Source organism: Nuphar pumila, chromosome 7 (assembly GCF_984573655.1).
Source record: "Nuphar pumila chromosome 7, dmNupPumi1.hap1.1, whole genome shotgun sequence".
Lineage (NCBI taxonomy): Eukaryota > Viridiplantae > Streptophyta > Magnoliopsida > Nymphaeales > Nymphaeaceae > Nuphar > Nuphar pumila.
Window position 1 is genome coordinate 111389532 of NC_143255.1, and position 24348 is coordinate 111413879.

General features: G+C 37.4%; 1 protein-coding gene across 1 annotated transcript; it reads right to left on the reverse strand.

Annotated features, from left to right (window-relative positions):
• Positions 1 to 218: 218 nt before the first annotated feature.
• On the reverse strand, positions 219 to 17754 carry LOC149832941 (uncharacterized). The gene is made up of 2 exons (XM_090012657.1): positions 16222 to 17754; positions 219 to 812 (listed from the first exon to the last, which is right to left on the reverse strand). Exon 1 carries the CDS (start codon positions 17648 to 17650, stop codon positions 16223 to 16225), a length of 1428 nt encoding a protein of 475 aa, XP_089868783.1. The 5' UTR covers positions 17651 to 17754; the 3' UTR covers positions 219 to 812; position 16222.
• Positions 17755 to 24348: the final 6594 nt, after the last annotated feature.

The window sequence follows — 24348 nt, forward strand, 5'->3', positions numbered from 1 at the left end:
ATATTACATTACCATTATCCTAATTCACAATTGTAATAGTTGTTTCTCTTCAACCTCCATTTCGGCAGATAAGCCACTGTTATTTCACTAGCCCTCGATATCCATTAAACATCATAGAAAAGATGAGCCTCCGAAAACCAACATATCCATACCCGAATGACAAGGTAAGATCCGGTTCACTATCCTGTATTTGGAATGAAAATGTATGTGAACTTCAATTTAAAGGAAACCAAAATAACAACATAGATAGCAAGCTTATTTCAAGTTCTCATAGAGCATTAGTGCTCAACCATTAAAATAGATCCTTTTGTTTTAATGACAAGGAACCTGCCTAGGAACAAGGGTCACTAAAAAATAGATCCCGTACCATACATCCGAGGGCATACAAAATGTTCTATAAAGCAGGTACATCTGTACATATCAAGAAATGTAGCACTGACTGATTAGTGCACCAGATCAAAGACAGCTCATCCAAAATAGAAGATAACAGAATACTAGAATTTCCACCATCACTAACATTATTTTTGAGGAATAGATGGACTTACAAACAATATCAACCCCTTTAGAAACAGGGTGATGGGAATAACCCCTTCATCAGCAGTACAACAGTCCACCATCATATCCACTCCTCTTCAAGGGCAAACTTCAATGTGACCATTGTGCATGATCTCTGGACTGGTTAAGAAGATCATGACGGGGAAGAAAAGCATATGCAAAGCAACACACAAAAAGATCAGGCACTAAAGATCCCCAAAGAGGTCATCTTGATTGTAAACTGGCACATTGTCCTGAATGCTTTATTTTCAGTTGATCTGCATGATGTCAAGGTCAAATCATAATAAGGCCAAAGAAAGAAAGCAGACAAATGAACAAGTTCACACCCATAAAGTGGTTGGTGTTTAAATACCAAGCACATGACAAATGGTAAAAGAGAAGCATAACAAATTTTGAAGGCTTTACAAACTATGCTGACACCACACTCACTTGCTGAATGACACTACCAAGACAGCCATCTTGCTACAACCAGGATATCTCAAAAAGTTCACTCTTTGTGGCATAACCTAAGCTTAACCTTTTGATAACTTAAACAGAACTCCAAACACTCGCACAGTTCCCAAAAGCATACTCTAGTCCCTCAAAAGCTCACCACTCCAAACACCACACTAACTTGCTGAGTGACTACCAAGACAGCCATCTTGCTACAACCAGGATATCTCAAAAAGTTCACTCTTTGTGGCATATCCCAAGCTTAACCTTTTGATAACTTAAACAGAAGTCCAAACACTTGCACAGTTCCCAAAAGCTTACTCTAGTCCCTCAAAAGCTCACTTCCAGAATATAATTCTGTATGATCCCCAAAATCCGCTCTAACATTTACACACTTTGTGTCATCATCCTAACATGCTTCTGCCATAAGCTAGCTAAAAGTTGTAACTTTTCAACTCTTCCATTAACCTTTGCTTCCCACTTTGACTTCTCAAACACCTTCATGAATCCCTAGATAGAAACTATGGTCCAAATCACACCCCAATCCAGAAGAAGTAAACATGTTAGCCGTGAAAGAAAGTTCAAATATATCAGAACTTTCAAATGTTTAAAGTTTCTTACACGTCTGAACAATCAGAAAATTGTAAATGCTGAACAAAATGGAGGATTTTAATTGATCAAGGCTGCAAATATTCAACCAAAATGGCCTCAAGGGACATGAAAAGGTTCACATCACCTCCATCTTAAATTATTTTTATTTCTAACAGAAAATTTATGTTAAAATATAGACAAGATGCTGATACACATAACCTTTGTTACATATGTAGTATCAATTCAAAGTTCAAACAAATAAAAAAAAAACAGAAATGACATACAAACACAAATACAATGAATCGAACATATATTTAAGGCTACAGTAGCAACCAGTGTTGTGAAAAGCGTTGAGGCGTAGCGAGGCGCTCCACCAAAATCTGAGGCGAGGCGTAAGGCGTAAGCCTCAAAGTTTTTTTTTTTTAAAAACTTTAAAAAAACTATAAAAAATATCTAAAATTATAAATAAATAAAAAAATCTTTATTGATGAAGCAACATCCAACAGAAAATAAAAAATCTCAAATAAATACTGAAAAAAATATGAGATTAACATGTAAAAGTAACATTAATGCAACAACTTAATCTATGTAAGTATCTAAAAAATAAAACATGGGCATTCATTAAATTAAAAATTGTTTCACTTTCTACAGCTGCATGCTTTCTTGAATTAAAAAAAAAATAGAAAAATTTAACAAAAAGATAAACATCGTATGTCTGCGCATGAACTGCAGCATAGAATATCAATAAGCATCCTTGTGGACAAAAAACAAACGAATTATTCTTTTCTAAAAAGAATCAAAACTGCCCTGGAACTTAACACATAGATCACTTTCTGTCAATGTGCTTAATACAGAAATTCAAAACTGTCATTAGGCTTAATACATCTATATCCTGTCATGGAACTTAACATAAATAAATTTTTGTCAATATCCTTAATACAAAAATTCATCAAAACCGAAAACATGCAATCAATCAAATAAATCTAAGTTGAAAAATGAAATCCTATGTGATCAACATAGAACACTTTGTTTGTTGGGACCCAAGAATGCCAAAAATAAGAATGCACGAGAACTATTTGTTGAAGTGTGCTACTCTTGGTTCTTTCTTATACCAGGTCTTTCTGACCTGGTTTAAACAAATTGAAATATTATGAACTATATTTTGCAGCTGCTGTTACTTCAGAAATAAGTCTGACACATTAGAGGAAGCTGAGAGAGCAATGCTGGCGACATATTGTGCAAGAGCAAATGTAAAAGATGGGCAGACAATTTTGGATATTGGGTGTGGCTGGGGATCTCTTTCTATATACATTGCTCAGAAATACAATAATACCCATGTCACTGGAATTTGTAATTCTGAATTGATGCAGGCCTTCATTTGGTATGGTGTTACTGAAGCCAGGAAAGGCAGATAGTTGAATGAGCACTGGTCACCTCCCCAATAGACAGAGGTGGACTAGGCATCACCAGGTTAGATGTCTTGAACAGAGCCCTGCTGGCAGACTGGGGGATGGTGTGATGCACTGAAGACAAGATCTGACATTGGGTGGTTTCCAAACATACCGTATTAAGTGCTGAGACTTTCCCTAGAGCTCGCATGTTTTCATGGTTGGTCTCTCTTGACAACCCAGTTTAACCTTAAAAAGAGAGACATTCATGTGGCCAGAAAATGCATTATGTGTGAACACGAGGAAGAAGACTATGCAGAGATCCTACCTTAACCGGCGTTTGGGGCTGTTGTTGCGAGAAGGAGGTCGCCGCCGACGGTGGTCTTGCTGTCGTGCACGAAAACAAGAGGGAGATGAGAGGCAGAGGGAGATAGGAGGTGATAAAAAAATAAAAACACATAAAAAGGGTCGGTAGGGCTTTGTTTAAGCCCTATTTTTTTGGTCAAATGAGGGTTTTGACCCTCATTTGACCAAATAAATCGAGGTATGTACGCCTCAGTCCGAGGAGCGCCTTGCCTCAAGGTGTGCGCCTCAAGGCCTATGAGGCACACGCCTCAAGGCACAAAGCCCCTTGCCTTGAGGCGAGGCACGCTTTTTGCTCCTTGAGGCGCGTTTTTAATAACACTGGTAGCAACCAATAGATATAAATATATAGGAATTGACTATAGGAATGGCTACTCCATATACATCATCACACCATCAAAAAATATTTTGATGGTTGGCGCTGATCTATGTCACATGGGTGTGGGGATGCAGCACTTTAAAAAACCTTGGGTGCAGGAGTGCAGCAGGCTATGTCACATGGGTGCGGGTGCGGGTGCGGGTGCGGGTGCGACACGGGTGCGGCACAATTTTAAAATTTTTGGACACGGGGACTCGGCAAAAATATATATATATATATATATATATAATTTTATTTTATTTTATTTTTAAAATGCCACAGGTGTCTGTGCACAGTCACAGACTGTGACTGTGCACAGGCACAGCACTGTGCACAGGCATAGCACTGTGCACAGGCACAGCACTGTGCACAGTCACAGTGCCTTTTTTATATATATATTTTTTAAATAAAAAATATAAAAAATTAGTTTTTTAGGGACATTTTTGGACTCGGTCAAAGTTGACCGAGTCCAAAATGTGGACGGACTCGGCCTGGACTCGTTGACCGAGTCCGACTCGGCGTTGACCGAGTCCGACTCGGCGTTGACCGAGTCCGGGCCGAGTCCGAAGCCGCACCCGAGTCCTCACCCGTGTCGGGGCGTGTCGACTCGGGTGCGGCACCTCCTTAGCCGAGTCCGTGTGACATAGGCAGCAGGGCAAAAATGTCAACAATTATATAATATATATATATATATATATATATTAAGTTTTAACAATTAACATTGTCATAATATCATTCATCATGAATGCAATATATCAACATAAATATCAATCAAATAAGTAAAGCAAAAAAAACTAAATTACATACCAAAAGTATATCCTAAAATGTATATGACAATGAAGTAATGGATCTTAATAATTTTCTTCTTCATCATCAAATGCATCATTAGAAGGAATACTGGGCTCAGATAAATCCATGTTTGTCATGTTGAAATCATGCTCTCCCTCGAAGTCACACTCTTCTGGGTTTACATCCCAAAATGTGGATGTTCCTTGTCTGCATTACAAACCCAATTTGAAAATGTTAAATACAATACAAGTATATTTAAATAAAAAATTAAGAAATAATCAAATAACTAAGAGAGCAAATTAGTATATGTATTCATCATTGGTTCGCGAAAGTAGTCGAAGATTTGAATGAACATATATTAAATCATCTGCACGCTTGCCAGTGAGTTTGTTTCTCTTCATATTGTGGATTTGAGAATATGTGCTCCAATTTTTTTCGCAACAAGATGAACTAGCAGGCTGCGATAGCAATCTTAATGCAAGACGTTGGAGAAGAGGTGTTTCTGATCCAAATGTTAACCACCATGTGATAGGATCTATATTATCCTCTTCTGTCGCAAATAATGCCGGTCCATATAATCTCGAAGATGAAATTTTTTCAAACTCTTGTATGACTTGATTTAGAAGATATGCTTCTGGAAAAAGTCTTATTATACACATATTTCTATGTTGTGATAGCTCTGGGTCTAAATTTGGAGGCACACGACCAATACCACCTGCCCGCCACTTATTTGCATAATATTTTTTATTAAGAGAATGTGACATGCAATGCAAAGGAGTATTGCTCTTATCCCATCTTCTGACTAAAATTAAATGAATATGGTTAAAAAATTCTGAATCATCCAATGCAGGATTTTTTTCTTTATGCTTGAAAACTACACCTTATATTTTTTTAATCATATTATCTCACATTTCATAAACTCTGTGAAACATGGGCTCATCCTTATCAACTTCTCTTAACATTTCGCAAATAGGTTGCGTAAATTGAAGGAAGTAGCATCAACAATGAATTTCTTAATTTCTTGAGCCTTGATATCATTATCAACACGATAAAATGTCCAATTTTCATCAGTCACCATGCTAACCAAAGCATTCTTCACTTTTTTAATCCTCTTCACCATCACAATGATGGACGCAAAACGTGTTTCAGCGACCTTCAACCATTTCAGGCCAGAATGCCTATTAAATATAGCATTAGCACGATGGTGGTTAGCAACAAAACTCCTAATGCTTTTGACATTTCTTTCTAAATCTTCAATCCATGAACATAAAGCATATGCTTGTGAATTTTCTTCTTTTTTGGGGGTTGCGGATGCTCTTTAGGACTAGATTTAAGCAGTGTGCTACACAGGGAGTCCAAAAAATATGAGGATACTCACTCTCAAAACTCAACGTTGCACTTTTACAAACTGTAGCGTTGTCTATAATGATTTGTACCACTTTCTGATCACCCACTTCTTTTATGACTTCTATAAACAACCCCTTCAAATACTCCGCATTTTTATATTCTCCAGATGCATCAACTGTTTTCAAGAATATTGGGTCACTAAGCAAACAAGCAATGAAATTGATCAGTGGACGCCTTTAAATATCTGTCCATCCATCAGAAACAATAGAAACTCCATTTTGCTCTCATGAATATTTTTTAATCTCCAGCAACCTTTCCACATTTGCCCTCTTTTCTGCAAGAAGTGTGGTTCGTAGTTTTTTTGAGCTTGGAGGCACATAGCCACTCAAATTATAATTTGCCAAAGATGCTACTAAATCCTTCCAATAAGGATTTCTAGCCACATTAAATGGGAGTGAACTAGAATAAAAATACCTTCTTACTTTTCTATCCATATCCTCCCTTTCATAAGTATTGAATGCTGCTTATATCGTTTCTCTATCTCCTACATTGACTTTTCTTTTTTTTCAGCATCTTCTTGGTGGCTTCCAAATGGCACACTAATTGCACAATAATCATTCATTGTCTTTTTCTTCTCATATTCTTGTATTTTCTTGTATTGTCTTCGCATTGCCTCATCAACTTTCTTGCATCCTGAAATGTCATGTCCTGATATCTTCAACAAATGAGCCTTCACTCTTGTGTAAGACCCAACAAAATCTCTTTCACAGAGCTTGCATCGAAATCTTTTGTTTCCACCACCTCCTCTAGTTTTTGCAAGTTTATCTACATGTACCCATAGTGGCCCCACATCATCACTCCCACTACAACTATCAGCAAAACTAACAACAAAACTCATATGTGGGGATGAGGATGATGCAAGTCGTTTCCCTTTATCCGTCATTTTTATCCTGAAAACACAAAAAAATTATATTAAAATCAATTATGCAGACAATCAAGATTTATAATATCGACTCCAGCTCCTGGCTCCCCTGCCGAAAACAGGGATGGGCTCGACCCCTTCCCTGAAATCAGAGGGAGCAGGGAGGGGGGCTCGACCCCTCCCCTGCCGAAAACAGGGATGGGCTCAACCCCTCCCCTGAAATCAGAGGGAGCAGGGTGGGGGGCTTGGCCCATCCCCTGCCGAAAACAGGCCCCTCCCCTGAAATCAGAGGGAGCAAGGAGGGGGGCTCGACCACTCCCCTGACGACCCAACAAGAGAGCGAGAGGGAGTCGGAGGGGCTCGACCCCTCCCCTACCGACCTAACAAGAGAGCGAGAGGGTACCTGCTACAAGGGAGAGGAGGAGGTGGCGTCGGCCTCCCCTGCGAGACGTCGGGAGGAGAGGAGGCGAGCGAGAGAGCGAAGAGGAGAGGATTAGGGCAAATAAATGCGCCCTAATCCTCTTTCGCAACCCCTTTTTATCGAGCAACAAATTTTTTTTACGTTCAAAAATTGGACGAAAATGACCCTGGGTGTGTTAACCGCACCCAGGCTCATGTTGACCACACCAAGTGCCGCACTCGCGTCGCGTCGACGTGGGTGCGGCACCTGCTTTGCCGAGTCCCTGTGACTTAGGCATTGATTATTAAAAGGAAAAAGAGACAACTTAATAAAAGGCATTTTAGAATAATGAGTTCTATCATGAGCTCTGAGTGGCATTGGAAAAAGTCGAAGATAAAATTTAACGTTGAAATTATGGATTATTCTTCAAATGATTATTTAGTTGTATGTTTTCATAAGATCACTTTGCCCCTCCCCTTTTGTATCGTCAAACAGTATATTTTGATCAAATGTATGACTCAGCTTGCAATTATCTGTATCCAGTAGTATAGGAGACTCTTTTATTACAATGATATAATATTGTGTCTGGGGCATTCCATGGCTTCCAGAAGATCCAGAACTACTGCAGACATTGTACACAATTGAAGGTCCTCACAACCATCTCTTTCTTTGAAAAAGCAGATGGACAATGACTTGTTTTCAAGAAAATGTTGCATTAAAATAGGAACTGCTTCAAAAGGATATTGCAGAGGGAGAATAAAATAATTAAGCATTATCTTCAATTCAATACTTTTGCAAAAATAGGGCTTCAGGGCAACATTTACCACAAGGTGGTCAAGCTGTTTGAGAAAAATCAGAAGGTACTTACCATCATTGTAGTCAAAGCCTAAAAAGCTCTTTCATTTGTTTAAGGAACTTGAGAAGTGAAGGCGTATGCCTATACACCATTTGGGTTTATGCAGATTGGGCTTGTGTTTCTTTCATGGTGATTACACATTTCACAATAAAGAAATTTTTTTCCTTTTTTCCTTTTTCCCTTTCCTTTTTTGTCTTGTGCATGTGTGTGTGTGACAACATTTCACTAAACATGTACAAATATTTTGTGCTTCTTTTCATTGATGAGTGTGACCAGGCCGCTGGCAAAATAAAGTTATGGTAAACCATTGAATTTGTTTAGGAAGCAAATTGCATAATATAAAAAACTCTGGCCACACCCCTTTTCTGCGTGTAGTGGACCACAGCAATGTCCCAGCTGTTGTTCCTAGTAGCCCTCCATTCCGTCCATCATATAGATTCATAGGTGTAGCTGCCAACAAATGCAACGACCTAGTCTTCACTACTTTTGAGGGGCTTCCTCTCACCTTTTGAACCTGCAAATTACTGTAAGATATTGCTTTACATGTACAAGGTGCTTCCACTTTCTGGTTGACGTCTTTTTCTTTATGCATGTTCGCCTTTTGCAAGCTTTTCATTGGTTGCTTAGTATAAGATTTCACTATATTGCATTCTCTTCCCCATTCTGAAATTCTTGTGTGTCTCTCTTACTCACTCTCTCCCTCTTGTGCCTCTGCTTGTCACCATGACTAACATCTACTAGCTACACAATATCCGAAAATGACCTATATAAACCCCATCTTCAACCCAGTTAGTACAGGAATCATCTCTGGCCTGGTCCGAGTTGAACACTAGAACAGCTGCCACCTCACAATTCTGCACATTCAACAAGTATAGTTCCTATTCTCTCAAGGTATATCTACATTCCTTTGGGCAACATGCCCATCCTGCTGATTATAGATACCATGATGCCCAGGTTTAGTGCCATTTGTATCTAGAGTTATGGATACTCTGGCCTGGTCCGAATCTGCAGTTGTCCAGTCATCCCAGTGCATAGAGATCCTAATCCCACTTGCTTACCCTTAGTTTCAGCAGTCCCAAGCTAGACACAGTTTCCTATTTTGAGGTTATCACCTGAGGTATTAAACCACAACAGGGACATGAATGCCTTATGAGGGAACGATGCCCAAGAATTGCATTCTAATTGAGAAGCCATGTATCTAGCAGTGCTCAGCCTCATTAATCCCCAGTTGTACAGCTTAAAAGGTCCACATGAATCCATAGAAAAAAATGTAATCCTTGACAAAAGAGCAAATTATCGAGACCAGGCTGGAGTAGATTTATTTGTGAATAATATTGCACCTAAATAGAAGTCTAAATTGCCCCAGGCCCAGCTTATGAGTTTCCAAAGTTGTCCAGGTTTAGTAGAGACTAGAGAGTGATTGATTGTTGAATGTGCAGATTATCAAGTCAAAATGATTAGAATTTAGAACTAAAGGAAACAAACAATCAAACTTCGACAGCCTTCTTTTCTAGCTCAGTTTGTCAGTTTGTAGCTTCAGATAAAGACTAATGGTTTTGCAAGACTATGAATGATTTTCATTCAAAGATTCCAAGATATTTTATACCACATCAAGTTCTTGATTTCTGTTCCTTTTTCATAGGCTTCAAGGTTCTCAAATCTCCAATTTATCATATTTTCTCCAGTGAGCAAACACCGATATACTACTTCTGGATCCACACTGTTCAAGAAGTTTCGTTTGTTGTTGGTTCTGTAAGAAGAAAAACGAGGGACAAGATGCTAGACCTTATAAGGACAAGACAAGGTATTGACTGCATCAAGCTCAATTTATATGATATTCTTTATCATAGTCACAAATATCGCCAACATTTTGAAAACATTGCGACAAAATCATGATGTTTTTTAGGGTAATATCATACCGAGAAAAACATGATATTTTCAAAATATCACCTGTTTTGAAATGTTTTTAACCTAATAATTAACATGATAAAAACATTTTTTGCATGGTTTTTCTATATCATTTACATTTATACTTTTATTTATATATATTGTATATATTTTTTATAGATCGATATTTTCCTGAGATTCTCTCAAGAAAAACACGCTTTTCAAAATATCACAAGATTTTCCCTCACCACCATTTTCATGAGAATGAGATTTGTCAATATGTTCAGTATGAAGGGAAAATAGCAAGAAATAAGAAAAAAATAACTTTGCATCTATACTATCCAAAATAAAGCAAGATGGAGTCACCATGTCAGACAGAAAAAGTATCTACGTTTTCTTCAATGGAACAAGATATAAATTAATAATATTTGAGCATGAAAACAGGAAAGAACCAGAGATCAATGGGTTTAGAACGATCACCTATGAGAGGTTCCACCATACAACACTTGAACCCCTTTCTTCTACCTTTTAAGACAACAATAAGATAAATGGCCCAAACCTGAGCTGGCGAATGGACCCAATGACTATGGGAACTGGAATGAAGGTGAAAAAAGGTTGAGCAGAATATTAGGTTGCCAACTTGCCCGTAAGGTCTTGCAACTTTTGCGATAACAATGTTGAATCTGTGGTTCATAGAATGAAAGCTTTTTTGTACATTAGTCTGCAATTCTTTGATTCCTTGGGCTCTACCCTCTATTAAGATATTGGTGAATCCAATATGAACTATGACTTGGATCAAATTGATTCTTTTTTTAATATCCATACTTGCAATTCTCTAAAAAACTGAGGATATTCTTGTTGAGACTTATGTAAAACAGTGTATTACTAGCCTTGTGCTACCCCCCTTCTTATGTATTCCTTTGTATATTATTTCATTGTTAGCCATAGTTTAGTTGTGTATATTTTATTGTTTTGTTTTTGCCTTGTAACATAGTGAGAGTAGAGCCTTAAAAGAAAAGGTACTCTTGTTCTTTTAAAGATGAGAAGAAAGTCGAGCTTCCTTTCCTCTTCTCCTTTGTGCTCCATTTGAGAAACTCTAACCCTAATGAATGTTTAGAGTTTCCACAATTCTCATGTTTTTGTACATAATTCTTGATACAATCCCGTATTTTTTCATCTTCCTAGAGACCATTGGAATAATTTTTTGGTTGTGCGAACCAAAAGGAACGATGATTTTGGGTTGAACCAAGTCTGAAACCAAGTGGATTTTTTTGTCCCATATCTACCTACCAATATTATCTTTCTAAACTAAAAGTAATGTTTTGAAAATAAAATATTCTTCAAAGTGAAGTTAGGTCTTACGCTCAATACAATAGTTATATGACAAGTGAGTCTTTTTATTGGGTAACTATGTTCTCAAGTTCGCAGTTGTAACCTTTTGATGATAACACCTCCATTGACTTCGGCTTTACTAATAAATAAATCAACTTCTTTCAAACCCCTATTGTAACACCTCTACCGTACCTCTATCCTGAATCTCTCGCCCTAACAAGCTCGAGGAATGCTTTCCTTATTAGTTAACTCCGCAACTCCATAATAAAACCATGGAATGTGCCTTCGGCCAACTCCATGCAATCTATTCTTTGTAGAAGGGGAATCCTTGCTTTCATACAAGTTTAATCTGTAACGCTTGATCCCTTTGCTCTATCACTCTATCGGTCGCTATTGCTCCCTCAATTAAGGAATTTAATTTGTATCGGCTCCCTCACTCTATCGGTCGCTATCGCTCTCTCAACTAACTCTAGATCGCTTCTACTCGACATCAAGAGTGTCTCGCTTCAACTCTCTTTTGGTCTGAGACGATAAATAAGTCAAGTCATTCCCTTATGACAAAGACTGAGCTAGCTAGGGAAAACCAAAACAAACAATAACTAAACAAATATATTCAACAAGCAAAAGAAGAAAGAGGGATCTAAACCTTCAATAGTTATTTGTTCGTAACTATACTAGTTTTCAAGATCGGAGCTATCAACCACTCAGCCATTTCTGCTAGAGACAATCCCAATTTTATTCCCCCGAATAGGACATGGCCATACAAGTTGATACCACAACTCCCTATCGAAAGGTCTCAGATGCAATATGTACATATTCTATATTTGGATCTATATATCTATATCGGTATTTGTTATGTATATATAGATAGTGCATGATCCATCATGCTCATCATTTCTGAAGTAAATAAAATTGGACCCTCAACCTCATGTACGATCCAAATAAGTAATGAGCCCTAAGGATCATTCATCAAAGGTTGGGGCAAAGGATCAAGCGCTTTGACTTTGTCCCCCGGGATCCACCACAGGTTGGGTTGGAGAGATTCACGGCCAAATCCCTCAATGATGTATTTTCTTATGCCTTACAATTTCATTCGAGAGAAAGATCAAATGGTATAGTTCATTCATCTCTCGGTAGCTTGAAGGATTACAACCATGACTATTGCTTTCCAATTGTTTTTTCATTAATTGGATAGTTATCCTTACCCCCATTTTTATCATGGTGGAACGATTATTTGATCTTTTTTTTATTATCATAATGAAATAAAAAGTTTTGGGTTATTATGGGATGGGTTATTGTTTATTGATATTAGTATTAGAATCCGTAGAAAAAATTCCTTGATTCTTGCATTTGGATTAAATAGCTAACAATCTCGTTCATTGGTTAACTATTAAATTGGAACTGAAAATCCAACCATATTCAAGTAGTTCCTTATTGATCCATTCCCAAAAGGATTGAGTAAAATATCCACATTTTTTTATTTGATAATTAGTTATTAGTCTTTTTTATGTCATTTCGTATTGTACGATTCCTTTGTTGTGGGATCATTTACCCATAAGGGGTAATGAGAAGAATTAGAAAATGGATTGCAAACTATGCCTAGATCTTGGATAAATGGGAATTTTATTGATAAAACCTCTTTAATTGTGGCCAATATCTTATTACAAATAATTCCGACAACTTTGGGAGAAAAAGAGGCATTTACTTATTAGAGAGATGGTGTGATTTGATTCCTTTTTTCTTACTTAACACCATTTATTTTTACAAAAAACAAACACGATTCGGTATGAAAAGAAAAGGATTGGTAAAAACCTATGTAACATGGGTACGTGGTAACATGGGTACGGGTACGGGTACGGGTACGGGTACGAAGGGCACAACACAGAAATTTCAAAAAATGCGGGTACTAGGACACAACTATATATATATATATATATATATATATATATATATATATATATATATATATATATATATATATATATATATATATATATATATGCCCTTTTTGCTCTCTCTCTTTCTCTCTCATTGTTGCAGGAAGAATAAGAAGAAGAGGAGGAGGTACGCTACCTCCCTCCCTCTCTCTTTCTCGGGCAGATTGGAAGAAGGAGGTTGAAGAGGGTACTCTCTCTCTCTCTCTCTCTCTCTCTCTCTCTCTCTCTCTCTCTCTCTCTCTCTCTCTCTCTCTCTCTCTCTCTCTCTCTCTCTCGTCTTCTTCCTTCTACTCCTCTTTCGTCTTCTTATTCCTTCTCCTCTTCTTCCTCTTTCATTTTCTTCTTCCGTAAAAAAAAATTGGTTTGGGTCAGAGTTGGACCCGACCCGATCCGAACCAGAACGTACTCGTGCTGTGTCTGGTACCGGTAAACATGTCGGGCCGTGTCAACACAGGTACAGTTGCTCAATAGTCATGTCTATGTGACAGGTAAAAACCTACACTTGGTGAAGGTGAAGTTTGGAGAGAGCAATCCCTTCTCATGTGTTTCCTTGATCGATGCAACCTCAGATGCTTTAGTTGTTGATTCTAGTATTGAGCAATACGTACTAATACCAATAGGTGGCATAGGAGAAGAAGCACTACACCTAAGAATCAACAAGCCTTGCTCGTTAATCTTAGCAGGCAAGCTGCTGAAATGAGAGCAGAAAAACCTAAGAGAGAGAGAGATTCTAATTGATGAAGGAACTAGAGAAAAGAGAACATATAATGATTGTTGGACAGTTGAACGACGGTCATGTGGGTAATGGTTCAGAAATTCAACCCTATAGTCTAAATCATGAAAAGGTCCACAACATGACCTTGTTAACGAGAACCAGCAAAGTGTTCACATTATGCTGTATCTAAGGCTTTAAGTAACCAGCTAAGATGAATAAAAAACAGTTCATGTTAAGGAACCTGCTTTCCCACACACCTTTATTTATTTTTATATAGCTATTACTTTACGTAACCAGCAGAGATGAATAAAAAACAATTCATCTTAAGGAACCTGCTTTCCCACACACCTTTATTTTTTTTGATACAGCTATTACTATAGAGGTCCAAATTAAGATTGAGAAGAATAATTTGCCATCTCCAGCTCTCTAACATCATCTTAATGTTAAGATCTAATTGAAAATGACTGGCTTTTAAGCTGCTTAAGTATTTTGATTAACACATAACAATGTGTGCATGACTTTCAAACTATATCTTGGATTCAAATTCTGTTAAAAACCAATGAATTTTATATCCATAAAATGTAATGAGCATGGACTTTTAACGTAGATATGTGCCTAAAAGTTGTTGAAGTGTTAAATATACAAGCCATCATGATCATGTTCTCCATACAGTCAAACACTGGCTAAAGTTGTCTAAATTATTATTATTAGCTCTTGCACATGCTAGGTCACACTTCTGAGAAATGGCTAATGCTGCTTCACTCTAAGGAAGAATGCCCCCTACCGCTGCAATACTGATGAGGCTTTATGTACAAGGTTGGCTAAAGGCACTTTGATTGCTTCATGTCTGACATAACAACTTAGACAAGGATCTATTTAGATTTGACTGAATATGGCCCAAACTGAAGTTTTTACAATGTTCTCAACATGGCTAAAAATATACAGGCCATGCGGTTTTTATGTAAGTTTCCATCAATTGTAGTATATAGGGGGGAAGAAGTATCTTTGCGCAATGGTTTCAAACTGGTTGGCTTGATTGCGATTTTACAAGCTAGAAGTGCAACGTCTATATTTCTTTAACCAGAGAAACACATAATCTACATGGGGTCGTCAATTTTCATTAGGAGACTGAGTTATACATGGATGGCATTGCTCACTTTCCTATCCAAAGGAAAAATCAACAAAAGTGGAAAATATAATAATAGAACCTCATTCTCAATTCTGGGAGAATGTAGGAAACTACCTTTTACATAATAAAATAGAATGTTCTTGCCACTTCTTCAATATCCAGAGTCTCAACCATAATCACCCAATACACTACATTAACGCAGGAAAGTTAGCTTCACACTTGTGGGAAACTTCATTCTCAATTATGGGAGAATATAGGAAACTACCTTTTACCTAATAAAATATAAGGTTCCTGCCACTTCTCCAGTATCCGGAGTCTCAACTAATCACCAAATACACTACATTAACGCAGAAAATTTAGCTTCTCATTCATGGGAAGTGTGATTGCTGATGATGGTGCAGCAAGACTTCATAAAGGAATCTTAATCTCATTACTCTGAGTTGTGCTTCAAATAAATAAAAGTCAAACTTTTGTTTGCTGTCCTTTTTAAAAGTTTTACGTAATAATGTTCATAAAGTTGTCCTGTTTTAATGAAATGATCGGATGAATCAGCATAAGTTACCCATAACACGTTACAAAATTAAGCACAAGAAAACCATATTCACCAAGCAAAACCCATCATAAAGAAAAACAGGAACTAGAAAGAAGCACCAAGTAGAAACAGAAGAAAGAGAAAAGAAAAACCAAGGTTACCAGACTAGAAAGCTGAAGCGGAAAACAAAAAGAGAAGTAGAAGCCAGAAGCGAGATATTTTAAAATTTATAAGAAGCGTGGAGCAAGGAATCAATTTAAAAGCAAAATAGAAATAAAAGATGAAGTGACATGGGATCAAATGGGAAGCAAAATACAAATCAAAGGAAAAATAAATAAAAACTAACATAAAATTTATTTTTAAATTTTATGATTTAGTAGTGTACGAATTAAATTCTTCTCAAAATCTAAATATGATGGTTGCCAATTGAAAGAAAGTACATGAGAAGTGAGCGGAAAGTGTGAAAGGAAGCACATGGAAAACATAAAAGAGTGAGAGAAACGAACAAGAATCATATAGGAAAGCAGGAAAAAAACATGTGGAAAGCACAGGAGATGAGCAGGAGAATCTAGATTCCTGTCAGAAGCAAGTTTCGCTCTTCCAAAACGAGTTTCGGGGAAAACGAGTTTCGGGGATGCGTGCTTCACACCTATCTATGAAGCTTCTGGTAACTCTTAGAAAAACTCACCTTAACGCTTCGTCTTCTTCAGCACTTTAAGTGAACTCTCCAATGTCGTATATGCAGCAACCTCTGTCAAGCTTTTGCTGCTCAATGCGTAATCAAACACATCATACGCCTCCGCAACTCTCTCAGCCCGACAAAGCGACCTGACCAATGTAGCGTAAGCGGCACCTTCGAGCTTCACCGAATCCGACTTCATGAACTCAAACAGCTTGAACCCGGTATCCAAATGTCTCCCCTTGGACAGACCGTGCAGCAGAGTGTTATACGTGCATGAATTCGGGCTGCAACCTTCCTTCTTCATCTCCTCCAAGAGCCCGAGTGCGCCCATGGGATCCCCCTTTCTACACATACCATTCATCAACGTGGTATAAGTAACCGTATCCGGTGAATGCCCTTCATCCATCATGATCTCCAGATACTTCCTGGCCTGATCAACCCTCCCGGACTTTGACAACCCGAAAATGAGAGTATTGTACGTGACAAGGTCGGGTTCGATACCCTGCTCCATCATTTTCTTGTAAACACCAAGTGCTTCATTCCCTCTATCGACAATGCAGTATGCCTTCATGATGGTATTGTAAAGATAACAATCCGGCTTGAATCCAGACTCCCCAAGAACATCAAGTAATCTCGTGGTCTCCCGGAGATTTTTGCTCTCGCAGACGGTATCGATCAGTATGGTATATGTAACGAGGTCGGGCTTGCAATTCAATTCGCGCATCTCGTCGATGAATCTATAAGCGCTAGAGACGGCCCTTGCTTTACACAAATGCCTAACTAAGAAATTATAGGTAAAGGCATCAGGGGAGGAGGAAGAGGAGGGAGATTTGCAGGCAAAGAACTGCTGCTTGAAAAGCTCAATGGCGTCTTCGGCGTTATCGACGGAGCAGAGCCCGCGAACGGCGACGTCGCAGGAGGCGTTATCCGGGGGAACTCCATGGGTGGTCATCAAATCCAGTGCCTCCCGGACTCGCGGCAATTCGCCTGTTCGAGCAGATTGGGCGAGGAGGATGTGGAAGGTAGTGCGGTCGGGGATAAAGCCGGACTTGAGCTTCATGTGGTCGAGGAGCTGGAGGGATGTGGGGAAGGTGGAGAGGCGGGTGAAGTCGGCGAGGAGGGAGTTGTGGAAGGACGGATCGCGGGGGTTTCGGCACCTGGGGAGCATGGAGTCGTAGATCCTCTGGGCGTGGGAGAGCTTGTGGGATGTGAAGATGCGGGTGTGCTTCTGCTTCTTCTTGTCCTCTGCAGGTGGGGTTGCAGAGGGATGATGATGGTCGTCGCCATCGTCATCTTGGTTGTGGGGGATGAGGGAGGAGGAGGCGTCTGGTTTTGGCTTCTTGGTGGAAGAAGAGGACGATGGTTTTGAAGCACTTCGCATGAGGGAGAGAGGTCGGCGGTTCTGCTTTGGTATCAGGCCGCTCAGTTTGCCCATATCTCTCTCTCTCACACAAGAAACTGGTTTAGGGTTCTATGATTCTATCTTTGAGTTTCCAATTCTGGAGTGGGATGGAAAGCTTGTAACTAGCGGGACGGAAACGGTTTAGACGCTGGTATCCGTAAGAAAATAGGATTACAAAACATGTAAACTAGAGAGGGTGTTGCATGTTTCCCCCCGAACAGGCACTCGGCGTGTACGAAGGAATATCTTGGGACTCGTGTGATATGTCAATGTTGTTCACGGTAACTCTAATAAAACAACATATAAAAAAGATGGATATATTTTTTGACAAAAATGTTCTTTCGAAAGATAAATATAAATTAGACAAAAATGTCCTCTAGCTCCTCATAAATAGATTTGCATGTTTTGCCTTTGTTTTTATCCTACCTCATGGAGATAACTATGAATCAATCGACTGATTCGATTCTTCGTGAGCGTCATAGGAGGATTTATCGGATATCTTTTTTGACAGTCTTCTTTTTTTCTTCGTTTTCATTAGCAGTATGAAAAAAAGCAATGACGCACAAACATTTCAACAAATATCATTAAAGCATCGTGAGTACCTTTCTATGTCATCATGTTATTATTGAAGAACGTACATCATCGCGAGTGGCATTAAGGCGTTTTGTTATTGCAGGTACACCTTATCGTTTCGACGATTGGAAACTTGAAGATATTTGTAAGGCGGTGGGACCTGTTGATAAGAATGCTTGGTTACAGATGCGAGCAAAAGCCTTTACCCCATTCAGTATCGTTCATTCACTCAGTATATGCAATATAACGCAAATCACGGTTATAATATATATATATATATATATATATATATATATATATCGATTTGTAAGATATTGTTTCATTTGTTATTATCGATTTGTAGGCTATTATGTTGTTGCTTTGATACTGTAATTCATTCAATCATTTCTTTGACTTGCTTAATTAATCGGTAGCCATTGTTATATGCATCTTGAATAAATCGTAGTAAACATATGCGTTGGCTAACACAAATTGATATTTTGCTCATGACAGTGGTGAGCTTATCAACTAGTTGTAGTGAAGATGATGTACATCAATCATTGGAATGTCATGGAACAACAAACTTTCATACTATCAACGCACCTGAAGACGCGAATATGTGCACTAATGATGCACACGATAAGCATGATGCAAGCATTAGATACACTCTTGACTTGAATATTCCAGTAGACGATTCGTTAGGCAGTAAGAAAAAAAGCAATGACGCACAAACATTCCAACAAGTGTCATTAAAGCGTCGTGAGTACCTTTCTATGTCATCATGCTATTATTAAAGAACGTATGTCGTCGTGATTGTCATTAAGGCGTTGTTTTGTTATTTCAGGTACACCTTATCGTTTCGACAATTGAAAACTTTATGATATTTGTAAGGCGGAGGGACTTGTTGATAAGAATGCTTGGTTACAGATGCGATCAAGGGCCTCTACCCCATCCGGTATCATACATTCACTTAATACATGCAATGTAATGCAAATCGCGGTTGTAGTAACATGTATATCGATTTGTAAGATATTATGTAATTTCTAGTGTCGATTTGTGAGATATTCTTTTGTTTGTTAATATCGATTTGTAATATATTAGGCGGAATTGTCGTATATCGATTTGTAAGATATTGTGTTTTATAGTGTCGATTTGTGAGATATTGTTTTGGTTGTTAATATCAATTTGTAATATATTATGCTGAAATGTCGTATATCGATTTGTGTGATATTACATGTTTTTTAGTGTCAATTTATGAGATATTGTTTTGTTTGTTAATATGAAAATATTGACGCGACTTGCAAATTTGTATACACTAACTGTATTTAAATGGACTAAGAAGAAGGTTATATAGGTCATGAATTACAACATAGTAGGACGTATGCAAACTGAGAACATGCACAAATACCATGTTGTATAGGAGGGCGAAGAGCATCCAAAAAAGCAAGAAGCACATGTTACGTACAATGTTGACAACAGAATAGTTGAATATACGTGCAAAATATTTGAATTCAAAGGTATTTTATGTCATCATGCATTAAAGGCACTTAATCAAGAGAATATACAAGAAATACCTGAGTCATATTTAATGCAAAGATGAACGAGACAAGCAAAGATTGAACTGCTGGATACAAATAATGCCAGTCCATCTGGTGTTAATGAGAAGTGCCACAAAATAGTTGTAGCATGTACCTTTCATTAGTGTAAATCATTATAATGTTTATCATTCTATAATTCTTTGTTGAAATTAAATAATTCTTTGTTGTAATTCTATAATTCTTTATTGTAATTCTATCATTCTTTATTGTAATGATACACTGGCAGATATGATTTTTGTGATTTTTGTATCCTGATAATTCTATGTTGTAATTCTATCATTTTTGTTGTAATTATATAATTCTTTCATTAATAAGTATAACACAGAAGTGCCACTTGAAAATTGACAAGACTACATAAACTTAAGTTTGAAAAACCGTACAAGTTTCCTTATGTATTCCAAATGTTACAACGATATGTACTATGTAGGGTGTATCTTCAACGATTTTCGCAACAATGATTTATGAAGTTACCATAATTTGTACTTACGTTTGCTAAATCGTATAACGATTACTGGCTTATGGTTTATTATGTATTGTGATTCATGTGATAGCGATTACTCTGTATAGCAATTACTATGTATAGCGATTATTAAGTTACCATGATTTGTACTTATGTTTGCTAAGTCGTATAACGATTACTAGTTTAAGGTTCATTATGTATAGCAATTCCTGTAATAGTGATTACTAAGTATAGCGATTACTAGGTATAACGATTAGGAAGTTACCACAATTTGTACTTAGGTTTGCTCAATTGTTAAGCGATTACTGGTTTAGGGTTTATTATTTATAGTGTTTCCTGTAATAACGATTACTCAGTATAGCAATTAGGAAGTTACCATGATTTGTACTTAGGTTTGCTCAATCGTATAGCGATTACTAGTTTTGGGTTTATTATTGATAGTGTTTCCTATAATAGCGATTACTCAGTATAGCGATTACTAGGTATGGCGATTAGGAAGTTAGCATGATTTGTACTTAGGTTTGTTCAATCGTATAGCGATTACTAGTTTTGGGTTTATTATTGATAGCATTTTCTGTAATAGCGATTACTCAGTATAGCGATTACTAGGTATGACGATTAGGAAGTTACCACGATTTGTACTTAGTTTTGCTCAATCGTTAAGCGATTACTTGTTTGTGGTTTTATTATTTAAAGTGTTTCTTTTTTAGGGCAAGTAACGTCTCATAACATTAGTTTAGGGTTTAGGGCCTAGAGTTTAGGAAAATGTTAGATGACGTTAGTACGCGTAAATGAATGACATGTCGCATAACAACAATAGTGTGTCAGATGATGTTTCCCTAAACCCTAAACTAATGTTATGCGGCGTTACTTGCTCTTAAAGGAAACACTTTAAATAATAAACCCACAAATCATGGTAACTTCCTAATCGTGGTAACTTCTTAATCGCTATACCCAGTAATCGCTATACTGAGTAATCGCTATTACATGAAACACTATAAATAATAAACCCTAAACCAATAATCACTTAACAATTGAGCAAACCTATGTATAAATCGTTGTAACTTTCTAATCGCTATACCTAGTAATCGCTATACATAATAAACCCTAAACTAGTAATCAGTATACGATTTAGCAAATGTAAGTATAAACTGTGATAACTTCATAATTGTTATACCTAGTAATCGCTATTACAGGAATCACTATACGATTTAGCAAACGTAAGTATAAATCATGGTAACTTCATAATTGCTATACATATTAATCGCTATAAAGCGTAATCACTATCACAGTAATCACGATACATAATAAACTCTAAGCCAGTAATCGCTATATAATTTAGCATACGTAAGTACAAATCATGGTAACTTCATAAATTGTTGTTGCGAAAATCGTTGAAGATGCACCCTATATAGTACATATCGTTGTAACGTTTGGAATACATAAGGAAACTTATACGATTTTTCAAACTTAAGTTTTTGTAGTCTTGTCGATTTTCCAATGACACTTCTGTGTTATACTTATTAATGAAAGAATTATATAATTACACCAAAGAATGATAGAATTACAACATAGAATTATCGGGATACAAAAATCACATAAGTTATATCTACCAGTGTATCATTACAATAAAGAATGATAGAATTACAACAAAGAATTATTTAATTTCAACAAAGAATGATACAATAAAATCATAATATGTTTATTCAGTAACACTTGACGACTCAGAGGGACATACAAATCGTTTCTTTCTTTGCCTTGGTGGAGTCTCTTTATTCGGTGGCCTCTTCGTTCCCTTCATCTCATTAAACCCACTGGTAATCATCTCTACCAGTGTATCATATTGTGACTGCATGTGTCTCACCAAATTTTGCATTTGCTTCCGTAACTCCTTATTCTCACTCTCTAGCATCGCGATCCTTTTGGCGGACACTACCTTTTCCTTTGTGAGATGTGTTTGCTCCTTATCGTGTACTGCAATAGCGTCCATCGTAGTATCCGCCAAAGGGACACGATGGACGTTACGTCTATGCTGGAATGCGCCATGCTCGATGACAAGAGTGACCATACTTTCAGGTTGCTTCTCCTCAATCTGTCAATTTCCATGCATGAGTTGCCAATATTATTTGAAATAGTTGGGGTCATATTATCCTTATTTATAATCATATGGTATGACACAAACACCTCCTTTGTTCCAGCTATCCAATTATTTCCTGAAATGGTGGTGCCAATTCACTTTCCTCGCCCCACTGCTATTCATCTTCCTTCTCAATACTACAGACAATTTTGGTATCGACTATCCCAATCCAGCTTGTAGGAGTACTCGACTACCATGCTGCAATTCGACTTCACATTTGCCAAAGAGCCAAATATCGCAGACAAACCGTCTCACAGCCTCAATAACAACCTCTTTGTCCTCGTCCTCCCCATCTTCATATGGTCTCCACACAACCTGTACAATCAAAATTGTGGTTTAGACATAGACATAATTATTCATGCAAAATGCTTAATACGATAACAATTTGTACTAAGATAAAATGCTGAATGCGATGATCACTTAATAATGCTAAATATTATAATGATTTACGCTAATGAAAGTTAGATGCTAAGGAGATAATGATTTATACTAAGGAAGACAAAATCATAAAGCGATGATTACTTAAGAATGCTAAACATTACAATGATTTATGCTACTGAAAGTTAGATGCTAAGGAGATAACGATTTGTACAAAGGAAGACAAAATCCTAAAGCGATGATTACTTAAGAATGCTAAATATTTCAACGATTTTAAACTATTTACCTCATTCAATTGCAGACCATCTAAAATGAACTGAGCATTATCTAACTTGACATTTATTGTAGCCCACTTGCCGATCTTGGGAAAACCACAAACCATAGTGCCACACTGAAGATGCAAGGCGGCAATATGCTCCCATGTCCAGGCCTACATAAATAATATATTATTCTTAGTAAGACTACAACCTTCAACGAGCTTAGTCTACAAGTAATAAATATGTAATAAACAAATACCTGAATAAATGGCCAAAACCCCCAGACGATTTTTGTACCATTACTCGCACGGTAAAGTTGACTGTACAAGTGTGTGAGCATAGCAACACCCCATGCCAAGTTGTCGACTTCATCTAAGTCTTTCAGGAACTACAACAACAAGTAACTTATTCTCGAACCAGAACAATCAGAAAATAAAGTAAGTCCAAAAAAATAAAGAAGGAAGCCTCATAACTCTTGGTCAGCTGCTTCAGATGCACATGCAGCGGACTGACCTTCCCATTTATTACGAAAAAAACTAACTTTCATCAACGTGGAATTGCCTCCACCAGAAATACACTCACGCCATTCCTCCATCGACATTCCTAGAAAGGCCGTGCACTTGCCCCTTGGGTTATAGTTTGAATCCCGTGTTAGGACAATACTTTTATGACACTTAAGACTTGTAATCCGTGCCACATCTTCTAGGGTCATAGTGATCTCAAAACTCCTAAACTAGAATGTATTCGTATTATGGTTTCACTTATTGACCAGGTGGGTCATGGTGTTCTAGCAATTTTCAAAATAATATTGGTTCAGAAGGCCGCCAAAGTACATCTTTCGTAATCGGTTCTTCTGATATTCACTCAGCTTTCTGTACCAAGACAGAACTACAGGCCACTGACACCGCCCTTTCAGCTTTTCACCAATATCTCTGCTTCTCTTCTGACCTACCTATAACACAAAATATCAAATCACAATTAGTCTCATTATAATCACCATACATAGTAATTGCTATCATAGTAATTATTGTTATAGTAATTGCTATCATAGTAATCGCTATCACAGTAATCGTTACACAGAGTAATAACTATACAAAGTAATCGCTATCGCAGTAATCACTATACAGAGTAATCGCTATCGCAGTAATCGGTATACAGAGTAATCATTGTACATAGTAATCACTATACATAGTAATCACTATTACAATAATCGCTATACAAAGTAATCGCTATATATAGTAATCACTATCACAGTAATCACTATATAGAGTAATCGCTATTCATAGTAATCACTATACACAATAATACCTGCAATAATACATCATGACAAACGGTAGTGATGTATGTAC